Below are 13580 nucleotides of genomic sequence, written 5' to 3'. Positions count from 1 at the left end.
GGAAATCTAGACAATACATTATAAATTTGGTAGTTCCAGGTGAATGTAAATATCACTTAGGTTGCTCCCTTCCCTCCTTACATGTATATTTATTACGAAAATAGATTAGAGGCCTACTTAGGAGATATATATATTCAGAGCTACCAATGTTATATCTTGAAACAGCTTTGTCTAGCACTGATATGATTGGCAGGAAATCTAGACAATACATTATAAATTAGGTAGTTCCAGGTGAATGTAAATATCACTTAGGGTTCTCCCTTCCTCCTTACATGTATATTTATTACGAAAATAGATTATAGGGCATATTTCAAGGGGAAAAAAACAGCGAAAATTAGCGAACGAGTGCACGTGAGGTGTTGTCAGGTGATAATTAGCCAATTCCAGGTGTATGGCACTCTCACTTACCTTATTTCTTTCTTGTATATATTATTTGGTATAAGAATAGGACATAGGGCTTGTTTCAATGGATGAAATCAGTGAAAAATTCCAGGGAAGATTTACTTAGCGTAGCACGGCCGGGCAGGCGAGAGGATAGGGTAATGGAGGGGGGGGTAGGGAGGGGAGTCAAGAACGGGGAGAAATGGCTAAATTGTCAACAATGGATGGGAGTACAGATGAGATTAGGAGTGCTGACTAGTGTTGGACATTGGCAGTACCGATAGATGATACAAGCCCCCACTTGGAAGCCCGGGTGAATTCAAAATAACACAGAATCACAAAAGCGACGCCCCGCGGTATGATCCCTTGCTCCCAAGCGTCACGAAAGTGACGCCCCGCGGTTAAGGGGTTAATCTAATGGCTTGCTGGCTGAAGTTGCCTTTCTCCTGCAGTCTGCCAGCATCCTTTCAGGGGATAGGGAAGAAGCTGGACAGTACAACACCCAGGTTATATCAGTGCCACCTCATGAAGGCATCCCCATTCAACACCTCATCTGCAGCAAGCCCTGTTATGCATCTTCTTTTTGGATAGTCCTTTTTGTTAATGTCTTCAGTAAAATAAAGGAAAAATTGCCCACTAAAGTATAACTGCTACATATAAATCAGATTTGCCATTTCCTCCAGTCTGTGGTACCAGTTGTGTGTTGTGACCCCATGTTCATAGAAGCTTGAACCTGGTGGACTGTAGACTCAAGTTGCCCCGCTTCAGTCCACTGTCCATTTTCTTCTTGCTCTCTGGACACCTCACCCTGTCCTTAGGAGAGCAAAAGAGGTTGAGATGATTGATTGATTGATGTCTTAATTTTATTTTTAGATGCTGCCAACAAAAAGAGGTTTGAGTCCATGCAGAGTATGGTTGAAGCGAAATGTGCCTTGAATTATTTGTTCCAAGTTGCTACAGATAATCATGTGGCTGTTGTATCCAAGGAGGCTGACCTAAAAGACCTTCAGGTAAGAGAAGCAGTATTTTATGTCTGTCTGCTGTCTATCTATCTATCTGTCTGTATCCATTTTCTTCCTGTCAGTCTGTAGTCAGATGCCTTAATCATAGAGGAGGTGGCCACTCTCTGTGTTTCAATATCTGTCTCGTTGTATCTGTCTGTCTGTCTTCCCATCTATCTGTTTATCTATCTACCATCCATTTTATTACCCTGTCATGAGTATAGGGGCCCAGGGCTAGTCCAGACATTTAAGACATGAGTGACCAGGTGCTTGTGCTTGAGTGATATTATGTGAGTAATAAACCCCAACTATTCCTGTGACATAAACCTTTATGAGGCATGTGTTGGTTGGACCACCTTAAGGCACTAGAGTCTAGACTGCCATCTTTCTTATTACTCAGTTATGACATGATTGCTTTTACCCATTTCTTTAGCTGATTCTCGCAGGGAGGTTACAGGTGGACCTTCATGCTGTGTACTGATGTGCATTAGTCTCATTGCCCTCATGCAGTTTTGTAGACATCAAGTGGACGGCACTCGTCAGATGTGGCCCATGAGGATCTAATTCTGAGGGGAGGTTGGGGTTTGTTGCCAAAGTAATGTCAGTCATGGGTGTGCAACTGATTAACTCTCACCTTCATTGTCTGGACTGAGTAGCCTAGCCCTGGGCCCCTGTTCTTTTGATGGGGCAGTGCTGAATTGGATGGTAGATGAATGGATTTCTTTATCATGCTGTTTCTTGGTCTTTCCTCATCCTGTTTTTTAGGTTGGAATAAGAATTGAAATGGTGATGATTTTGCATATTTTCAGGCACAGTATGATGAAGTGACTCGATCTTTGGAAGAAACCGAAATCGACTTGAAGAATCTAAAGGAGGGTCACCAAGCCGAGCTTACACGGATGGAGAGAGATCACGAGGAAAAAGTACTCTTCCTTCTCGGGCAAATGCCCAAGACAGGGGTGAGAGTGAACTCTAAACAGTTGCTTCTCTACTTGAAAACTTTAGAGCTATGAAATTTAGTAGGTATGAACTTTTTTTAGAAGAACTTTTGTTTTGTTCATGTAATGCCACTTAGGGATGTGCAAGGCTGGTCACACTCATCTTAAATGTCAGGACCAACTTGTCTAGCCCAGGGCTTCTGTGCTTCATATGGGGCAACGCAGGATTAGATAATGTATGTATGTATAAGTTGTGAGTGAATGAGTGTGTGGACCATTTCATTGGGTGTGCTAGCAAACTGACAAGCAGTTTGGTTGGTCAGATAAATTTTGTGTGAAGAGTTTGGCACCCCTTTTTAACTGGAGTCACTGGATTGATGAGTGAATGGGAGCGTGGCTCATTCATTTGGACAGCACCGAGGCAGTTAAAATTGCAAACAAGCTGGTGGGTTTTATTGGAAGAACTTTCGAGTGTAAATCGGAAAAAGTCATACTTGGCTTGTACAACTCGCTAGTGCGCCCCCATCTTGAGTATTGTGTGCAATTCTGGTCTTCGTACTACAGAAAGGACATTGAAAAATTAGAGAAAATTCAGCGAAGAATCACAAAAATGATACCACAACTTAAAAAAAAAAACGTACGAGGAACGCCTTGAAGAACTTAAATTATTTAGCCTAACGAAGCGCAGGTTAAGAGGGGACCTTATTGAAGTTTTCAAAATCATGAATGGATATGACAACTTAGACGTGAATAAATATTTTGATGTAGACTGGTCGAATCAAACCAGAAGTAATGGCTTCAAAATTATGGGAAAGCGTTTCCAAACCCACGAAGCAAAATACTTCTTCTTTAACAGAGTTGTAAATATCTGGAACAGACTACCCTCAGATACCATGAACAGTATCTCAATTGAGACATTCAAAAACAAAATAATAATAATAATTATCTGGCCTTTTGTTTCTCAAAAGCGCCAGTTCTTCCTTTTGGGAATTCACTAGCTCTCGACACACATACATTATTTTTACAATTACAAGAATTGTGACATTTCTTGTATATAATACAAGCTACATCATATGAGGCCATTAGAGGGAAAACCAGGTAAGCGCCAAAAAAAGGAAACAGAGAAAAACGCTGTTAAAGTTTGTGTACTTTAAATATGACATAACTTTCCAACCAGTGAAGATATTCTGCTCTTTTTTTTTTTTTTTTTTTTCCATGTAGCCTAATTCATCTACTTTTCCGTAATGATACTCAGATGCTGATAATTAGTGGTATTTTAAATGAAAAAATTCAATAACATCTTTCTCCCTTTGTTAGACAACAATCGATGACAAAGTAGCAGTACTTTTACCCATAGTATGTGTTATTGTAGGTCAGCTATAAGATATTGAGACTGAAAATATGTCAGTAGGTAAGTAAGGACATGTACCTTTATGGTGGTGTCATAAAATTAAGCTTGGTGGTATGCGTCGAGCCACGCGATTGGCGCGTCTTGCAGCCACCTCCTGCTGTGTGGCGCTCGCCTGGTTTTCCCCCTCACTCTTAGTCTCACATACATGCGGCTTACAATAAGTGCGTGTTTTGACATGAATACTATGGTAAAATCGCCCTAACTTAAGTAGGAAAACCAGACATGATGTTGGTTTCCAAGGATGCAGTACTTGGGAGAAGAAAATACTGAGCCAAAATGGACCTATTGGTAATGTCATGGAGTGGTTGGCTATCAATAGCGGTACGGTCATTCACAGCCCTTTAAAAATCGTCCTTTTCAACCATCTTAGGGACATCTTTTTCACTTAAACCCTTGTTGTAATGGTAGAAGAGGATTTTGGGAATAAAGTGGTATATGTAACTCCGTTTCTGGCCGGGGTGGCGCTTACCTGGTTTTCCCTCCAAGCGCCTCATATATACATGAAAGTGGCAATAATTAAACCCTATAATCATCCGTCATAGTACCTCTCTCCAGGTATTAGCATTTTGAAAAAAAAAAGGCTTTCAGCTGTCTCTTAAAGGATTCAACAGTAGAGAGTTGTCTTATGGACAATGGCAATCTGTTATATAATCTAGGGGCTCTATATGCAAAAGAACAATCAGAGAAAGATGACTGGTGAATGGCTCCTGGCTCATCAAGACGCAAGGAATCATCTTCACTGCGTAACATCACACCCGGGCATGCCGATGGGAGTTTTAACAATTCAGCAAGATACTTCGGTTCACCAAACTTGAGAACCTTGAATGTAATAAGACACAGTTTAAATTCAATTCTAGCCTTTACTGGTAACCAATGCAACTCAATCAGAAACGGGGTAGTTGAGGTTCTCGGGGGGAGACCAAAGATAAGCCGTGCCGCCCTGTTGAACTGACTCTGTTTCTGTCCGAATAACTTGTTTTTATAGCTACGTGTAAGTTCATTCCCCTTTTGTCTACAAGACAGCCCGTAAACAACGTACCCGTACATAGCGTCGCATCACGTCATTATACATTTTTCAATTTATTCAATGCAAATAAAGTAATATAAGCACAGATCAGGATCCGCACAGATAGCCCTGAGTTAACAGTCACTACTCTTACTTCCAACCTGTGATGGGCTGTGGATCACTGAGGGTCCCTGTTAGCCAAGTGACCACCATCGGGGTTTTTTTAATGTACCAGGGGTCACTGCTTCAGGATGAAACTTGTGTACTTGTCCCAGATGGGAGAGTTCCTTGTCTCAGTGGAGTGAACGGAGCTAGGGCCTGATTGACTGCTGCCTACCCTAAAAGCACCAGGCAAGGCTGCCGCACCACCCCTAAACATCCTCACTGTGCAATCCCCTCGTGTCTACAGGACACCCCGTAAACTTAACATGGCGTCGCGTCACGTCATTTTACCTATTTTGATTTACTCAATGCAAATGAGGTATTGTACAGTAAGCAGAGATTAGGATCTGCACAGATAGCCCTGATTTAACGGTCACTACTCTTACTTTCGACCAGTGATGAGCTGTGGATCACTGAGGGTCACTGTTAGTCAAGTGACCACCATCGGGATTTTTTTAACCCCTGCACTGCGGGCTTGTTTACCAATGACTTGCGTGTCCCGCGGGGTTATTTGGGCTCCGGCAGACTCTCAAAAAATATTTGCCAAAAATCAGTTATTAGTCCTAGAATAATAAAATTACATATGCTTATGGCACATACCTTCAGCTTTCTCCTGGAATGATTGTTGAGCCTTCATCGGTTACCGTAGGACTTGTGGAGACCTCTGAAGTAGGGTAACGAAGTCTCCACTTTACACTTCCCGACAACCCGTAATATGATTACCACAGCCAGATACAAACACTATAAACACTATTCTACAATTTTCAAGTAGTTTGGGATCCATACTCCAAAAAAAAAAACACTGTGAAAGCAATGGAAATTATGAGCGCGTCTGATTGTCGCACTGGCACTAGTTCGCTCTTGGTACTCTGTCATTTATTATTCATAAAACCCCTCACACTTTATATTTCTATTACTATATAACACTTATATATATCTACAGTCTTTATCCATAAGTTTCCTTCAGTAGTATTAGTTTATTGTCACTGTAGGGATTCAATTTCTTTCAGTAAAATACGTAGCATTCACTTTCTCGTCCTGTATACTGGCATTGAGAGTGAATGTCACATTCATCTTCACTCTCATAACTCATAGCATTCAGACATGCTAGAGTGAAACTTTCACTTTCATTACTCCTAGGGTATATACTCGTATTCTTATCATACTACTCATTTACATTTCTATTTACGTTCTCTATTTTATTTACGTTATTTACATTTCTATTTTATTTACACTGTGTTGTGCACTGTCACTTGAAATAACTTATAAAACTATTTTCCATTGTTCACGTATATTTACATTCATTACTTTCACTTGCTGTTTACACATTATTTACACATTATTTACAATTCCACTTGCACTGTTTTACTCAATAGAAAGATCGTAGTCACTCTTTTATCAATTGTCAGCCCTTTACCTCTTTCCACACGAGGTTTAGTAGGGGGTAGAGGTCACAGGACCATTTGCATGGGGGTGAAAAAAGGCCTTGAAGTCAGCAAGAAGAAACATACGTACCCTCGCTTCGGAAGATGAGAGTAAACTGATAACGGAGGGCCAGCGTGGAGGCCTGCTTAGGGGTTATTCAGAGTTACCAATATTACTTCTTGAAACAGCTAAGTCTAGCACTGATATGATTGGCAGGAAATCTAGACAACACATTATAAATTTGGTAGTTCCAGGTGAATGTAAATATCACTTAGGCTTCTCCCTTCCCTCCTCACATGTATATTTATTACGAAAATAGATTAGAGGCCTACTTAGGAGATATATATTCAGAGCTACCAATGTTAGATCCTGAAACAGCTTTGTCTAGCACTGAAATGATTGGCAGGAAATCTAGACAATACATTATAAATTAGGTAGTTCCAGGTGAATGTAAATATCACTTAGGCTTCTCCCTTCCCTCCTTACATGTATATTTATTACGAAAATAGATTATACGGCATATTTCAAGGGGAAAAAAACAGCGAAAATTAGCGAACGAGTGCACGTGAGGTGTTGTCAGGTGATAATTAGCCAATTCCAGGTGTATGGCACTCTCACTTACCTTATTTCTTTCTTGTATATATTATTTGGTATAAGAATAGGACATAGGGCTTATTTCAATGGATGAAATCAGTGAAAAATTCCAGGGAAGATTTACTTAGCGAAGCACGGCCGGGCAGGCGAGAGGATAGGGTAATGGAGGGGGGGTAGGGAGGGGAGTCAAGAACAAGGAGAAATGGCTAAATTGTCAACAATGGATGGGAGTACAGATGAGATTAGGAGTGCTGACTAGTGTTGGACATTGGCAGTACTGATAGATGATACAAGCCCCCACTTGGAAGCCCGGGTGAATTCAAAATAACACAGAATCACAAAAGCGACGCCCCGCGGTATGATCCCTTGCTCCCAAGTGTCACGAAAGTGACGCCCCGCGGTTAAGGGGTTAATGTACCAGGGGTCACTGCTTCAGGATGAAATTTGTGTACTTGTCCCACATGGGAGAGTTCCTTGTCTCAGTGGAGTGAATGGAGCTAGAGCCTGATTGACTGCTGCCTCCTTAAAAAGCGCCAGGCAAGGCTGCCACACCACCCCTAAACATCCACTCTGTGCATTGTACATCCACACTGTGCAGTCCCTTTTTGTCTAAGACACCCGTCTTATATATTTTTCAATCTCCCCAACGCAAAGAAAGTAATATAAGCACAGATTAGGATCTGCACAGATAGCCCTGAGTAAACGGTCACTACTCTTACTTTCGACCTGTGATGGGCTGTGGATCACTGAGGGTCACTGTTAGTCAGGTGACCACCATCGGAATTTTTTAAATGTACCAGGGGTCACTGCTTCAGGATGAAACTTGTGTACTTGTCCCACATGGGAGAGTTCCTTGTCTCAGTGGAGTGAACGGAGCTAGGGCCTGATTGACTGCTGCCTACCTTAAAAGCGCCAGGCAAGGCTGCCACACCACCCCTAAACATCCACACTGTGCAGTGTGTTGTTTCCACGTTATGTCCACAGACTTCCCATTAACTCAATGTACCGGTTTATAATGTCATGCCGTAACTATTAGTTTATTTGATTACTTTGTCTTTCAGGTTACTTAATCAGGTAGCTTATAGACAAAGTATTATAGAATGTGACTTTTCCTTTCCAGTATTTCCTATGAAATTTCCTTGTCAGTTTTTCCATGCTGCAGGGTGGTTTTTCTCACTTTTTCCTGGAGGGTTTGGTGGTGGGGGGAGCCTTCTTGCTTTACTATCCTTATCCTTCAGCATGTAGAGTTAGATCTTGTAGTCATAGTTTTCTCTAACAAGCAGCCTCGAAAGGACCATAAGGTCTGTTGCAGTTTGCTTTCTTCCTCCTCCTCTCTATCTATCTATCTATATATATATCTATCTATCCATCCAATCCTGCGTTGCCCCAGGAGAAGCGTAGGAGCTTGGGGCTAGGCAAGTTGGTGCTGACATATAAGCATCTTCTTGGAATGGATAATGATGTCTGGATGATGATGATGATGATGATATTTTTTCTCAGAATGTTGTCAACCTAAGTGGTGGTGAACAGGACACAGCATTGCGAGAAAGACTTCAGTTCCAAGAAAAGGAGATTGCCCGACTGTCAGCCTTACATGAGCAACTGCAAACAAAGACTCAGGAGTGTGAGAATCTAAGGAAGCAGCTGACTGTTGCCCTAGTCACAGGAGGATCAAAGGTGGGTTTCATGTGTGTATGATTGAGACAAAAGTTTTCTTGTTGATTTGTTCTTATCTGACGGAAGTGAGCTGGAGATTTCTGTTACAGAATCTCCAAAGTCACTTAACACCTTGGTCAATGAAAACACTCATGCTTTTAACAAGATGGGGAATAACTGTGTAGTAATGAACACAATGCCTATGTGCATTCTTGAAGAAGCTGCATCACTACAGTCGTTCTATTTTATCAAGGCAGTTTGGGTCGGGCTCTCTGGGACCTCACTCTGTTAGCTCTGTTGCCACATCGTCGCCACACACGTGCTCTCTCTCTCTCTCTCTCTCTCATATATATTAACTACTACTAATTGTATTTTCTTCATTTTCTCTCTTGTTTTCAACTTTTTTTCCACACCACCCCTGAGGTAAAAGTCTATAGGTGCGTTTTTTTTTTTTTTTTTTTTTTTTTTTAGCTTCCATGGTGGGAGACTGACCGAGTATGACCCACTCACGCAGGGCTGTCCCTCGTGTCACCACCTGACAACGTCTCAAAGGCAACACTGACAAGTCTTATGAGATTTATACTATACTACAGCTTTTTTATTGAATTACATCTATACAGTGTGTTTAAAATTCACTTATAAGTAGTTACTTGCTTAAAACAGGAGAGTGAGAGAGAGAGAGAGGGGTGAACACAAATAATTACACTTGTGTCGGCGGCGATGTGACACCAGAGCTAACAGTGTGAGGTCCCAGAGCGTCCCACCCAAACTGCCTTCATAAAATAGAACGACTTTAGTGGATCAGTTTGCTTAAAGTTCTTTGTGTGCATTTTAGTCTCCCAACCCTACTTTGATGAACCCTGCTCAAAGCATTGACCACCGAACAATTATGACAACTGAGAGTTTCTCAGTGTTCAAATACATCAGTGCACCATAATTATTTTAGTACAGGATTCGTAGTACCTCTTCCTTAGCAATATATTTTGGACATCTCACCATAGCATTCAGATGTTTCATTCATTCATTCATCATCTAATCCAATGTTTCCCATGAGAAATGAGGGAGTCCAGGGCTAGGCAAGGTGGTCCTGACATTTAAGATGAAAGTGACCAACTTCACTTATCCCTGAGTGGCATTATGTGAGCAATGAACTCCAACCGCCCTATGGATTTAAACCTGCACTGGCTCAGTCCGACTGGAGCACCTTAACCCTAGACCACTAAATTTCAGTGCCTGTTACAGTGCAACTAAACATGGGTATATTATACCCTATCTGTCTATCTATCTATCTATTGCCAGACGCCTTAATCCCGTTTGGGGTGGCCACAAACAAATCGCTTCCACGTCGCCCTGTACCCCGCCATTTCACTGTCCTGCTCCCAACTCACACCCCTCTCTCTCATATACCTCTCCAACCTATCCCTCCATCTCATCCTCGGCCTCCCCCTCCCTCTTCCCTCCTCCACGTCACTCACATACACTCTCTTCGTCAGTCTCTCACCCTCCATCCTCTCCACATGGCCAAACCACCCAAGTTTGGAAAATAAGAAAAAATAGTAATTATGCAAATTTATTAAAGCTATCACTTACACACTAAATTTAAGGTATCTTAATATTACCTAAACTGTTAGTAACACTTAATTTCTATAAATGAGGTATTTTAGGGAAATTTAGAAAAAACATCCAACTCTGTAAAATTGTCACCAAATTTTTGGAAAAAATTCACATACACACACACAAAAATAATCTATCTATCTATCTATCTGTCTATAGCCCGACGCCCTAATCCCGCAAAGGGTGGCCGCAGACAAAACGCCTCCAAGTCACTCTGTCACCCACCATTTGACTCCCCTCCCCCCAACTCACCCCCCCCTCCCTCATATACCTCTCAACTCCATCCCTCCACCTCATCCTTGGTCTACCCCTCCCTCTCCCTCCCTCCACTTCACCTACATACACCCTCTTAGTCAGTCTTTCATTCTCCATTCTCTCCACATGTCCAAACCACCTCAGTGTATTTCTCCTAATCACCCCAAATTTCCCCAAACCCCCCCCCCCAAGCACTCCTGGCTCTGCTTCAAGGGGGTTATTAGCACCAAACCCATGTATAATATATTCAAGTATGTCACTGGTCGGTTATCACTAATTTCCGGTACACTATACCCGAACCCATCACTATGGACAATTCCCAGCCAAGCAGCAGCAAGATGTGACCTGCCTCCTTGAGCACTCGGGGGAACCCTGAGGGTACTGGGGGTCCCAGCACACTGCCTTGGTGGGATCACTGTGTAACGAAAACGACATCATATGCATCGGGTATATTATACCCAAGTTTAGTACTCTAGAGATAATTACCCACTAAACCACTAGTTATTGTATATGGTTACCACCCAGTGTAGTACAGTAAATGGTTTCCTGGTGTAGACTAGAGGAAAGCATTTGGCTTGTCACTCAGTATTGAGTCACCTGTAGACAACAAGAAGAGGAAAGAATGAAGGAAAGAAAGTCAGAGGAGGAAGGAAGGAAAGAAGGAAGGAAGAGAGGAAAGGGCAGACACCTGAGTGCAGCACTAGATCGAGTGAGTGGATGGTGAGTGCCCCCAACTGCCACATATCATTCAGTTGTATGCTATGTATTTAATTTTAATATCAACACAATTTGCATCAACAGCATAAAAAAGGATATCAACGAGTAATATGCAGAATAAATAATTAAGGATGAGGTACTACAAGCCCTCCCAGGCTCCCTAGAATATGGGGTTAATGGGTATTGCTTTTAAATCCCTTTTCTAGAAACTCTTTAAAGTACAACATAATCATCAGGAGATAGCAAGAATGAAATAAAAAATGTGCCATCAGAGTGAAGTTGCTAAATTCTTTAAGCTGTAGGCTTATCTCAGATGATTCTCCTCCTTTTGTTCTTTGTCTCTCCTTGCTTTCTGGACTCTACCTAACCATATCCTGAGCTGGGAAAAAGAGGTTAGGTTGATGATTATGCTGAAACAGCATCATTTGATTTGATTTTGATTTTACATTTCAAATGCAGCCTTTTCACCAAGCCTTGTTACTAGAACACACATAGGAGGCTTCATAGCACATCATCCTCTGTGATATATTTTGAATATTGCACCATAGTATAGCATTATCTTGTATGCTAAATATATTGTTCTACTGTAGTATAGCATTCTCTTGTATGCTATTTATATTGTTCTAGTATCGACATAGTTTGCATCAGCAGCATAAAAGAGGATACTAATGAGTAATGTACAGAATAAATCACTAAGGAAGAGGCAGTACAAAGCCTTGTGTGCCACCTAGAATATGGCTTCTCTCAGTCTGATTACATATTCTTTCTTTATATTCTTGCTACCACCAGACATTTTATTTCAGCTGAGGTATGATTTATCAAACCAAAAAGAATAGATAATTTCATCTACACCAAAATGTCTCCTTCAAGTAAAGTTCATAAAGAAGGGGAGCTGCTGTGGTACATCAAGTGAGTGGATGATGGGCACCTCTCCCTACCACCTTTTGAATTTTTTAAATCTTTGCCAGGTTCTTTCAATGCCTAGCCTTAGCCGGCGTCGGACCTATCTCAAGTCCACGAACCGAAGAGAATCCAGGGTACAGTACATAGATGACCCCAGTGATGAATCCAATTTGGAGTCAGATGAGGATGAATCAAAGAAGGAGGACCCTGATTGGCGTAAGACTCCACTGTTCAGGAAGATTAAGAAGATTACGGTAAGTTGCTTGTTATCGCTGTTTTTGTGGCTCAAGGCTAATTGGGATGTGATACAGGTGCACTGCAGGTTGAAGTTGCTCATCTGCATTCCTCCATCTTTTGTTTGGGGGACAGGGAGGGAGTTAAGGGAAATTGTTAAGCTAGGCAGTGTAGCTGCCCAGTTGTATCAGCGCCTCTACATGAAGGCACCTTTTTCCAGCACTACTGTTAGTTGTTCAGGAAGACTAAACAGATTACAGTAAGTAGCAAGTTTAACCTACTCAGTCCCTGACATATGTTATGAAATTTTATTCTTACCTTCTCCTAACAATTTTATTCATCCTAGGGTAGACTTTTTGAATTGGAGGAACCATATGTAGCCTAAATAAATTTCTTCATCATTAGAGGCCTTTCCAGTGTAGCATGACATAGTGTCATAGCAGCAGGAAAAAACTGGACAGTATGTCACCCAGATTCAAGGGGATGAAGTTGGGTTAGGGATGGGGTGGAGAGTAATATGTATGAGGATGGGTTTATGTAGTGCTGTAAATTGGCAAGCAAAAGCCAGTTAATATCGGTATCAGTATCAGTCATCATCATCATCATCATCATCATCATCCGGACCTCCATTCCCACCCTAGGGCTGGGTGAGGAGTAGCTATGTCCAGACAGCCCAAATTTGCCAAGTCCAATGGGCCAAGCTTCCATTCACTCGTCATTCAAGCCTTCGGAATCCTGGCTCTATTGGATACACCAAAAACATTCACCACGTTCTTTAGCTTCACATAAACGTATCCGATAGAGTCAATCCGGACGCCGCCATGTTAAAAAGGAGTGCCAGATCCCTGATCATGCACTTCTTAACATTCACCCAGCCAGCTCGATCTCTTGTCAGTTCCCTAGCCTCGCCGACTTCCAAACCTCTCTTCCTCACACACTCATCCACCATATCTCTCCACCTTCTCCTTAGCCTACCTCGCCACCTCCCTCCTTCAGATTCGCTTAGATATACCTTTTTCACAACTCTATTGTTATCCATTCTTTCCACATGACCATACCATCTCAGCACACACTCATCGATTCTGGCTTCCACAGACTTCCTCACTCCACATCTATCACAAATCACATTATTTCATATCCTATCCACCCTCTGTACTCCACATACATTCCTTATCAGTCCCATCTCCACTGCTGTTACTCTTGACTTTTCATAATCATGCCACACCATAGTCTCGCATCCTTATGTTAAAGTTGGCACTAACACTCCGTTGTAAGCCCTGTGC

General features: G+C 41.9%; 1 protein-coding gene across 1 annotated transcript in view; it reads left to right on the top strand.

Moving 5' to 3' along the window:
• LOC145414975 (chromosome-associated kinesin KIF4A-like) overlaps positions 1-13580 on the top strand; it is a 144307-nt gene that overhangs the window by 95646 nt on the left and 35081 nt on the right. Inside the window, exons 19-23 of the mRNA XM_080284389.1 lie at positions 1255-1391; positions 2192-2341; positions 8419-8595; positions 12129-12317; positions 12720-12728. Coding sequence (XP_080140515.1) covers positions 1255-1391; positions 2192-2341; positions 8419-8595; positions 12129-12317; positions 12720-12728 — 662 coding nt within the window. The remainder of the gene's footprint in view (positions 1-1254; positions 1392-2191; positions 2342-8418; positions 8596-12128; positions 12318-12719; positions 12729-13580) is intronic.

This window comes from Coenobita brevimanus, chromosome 101 (genome assembly GCF_032717465.1).
Source record: "Coenobita brevimanus isolate Jiangsu-jjx chromosome 101, ASM3271746v2, whole genome shotgun sequence".
Taxonomy (NCBI): domain Eukaryota; kingdom Metazoa; phylum Arthropoda; class Malacostraca; order Decapoda; family Coenobitidae; genus Coenobita; species Coenobita brevimanus.
This window is presented reverse-complemented; position numbering and strand designations above follow the sequence as displayed.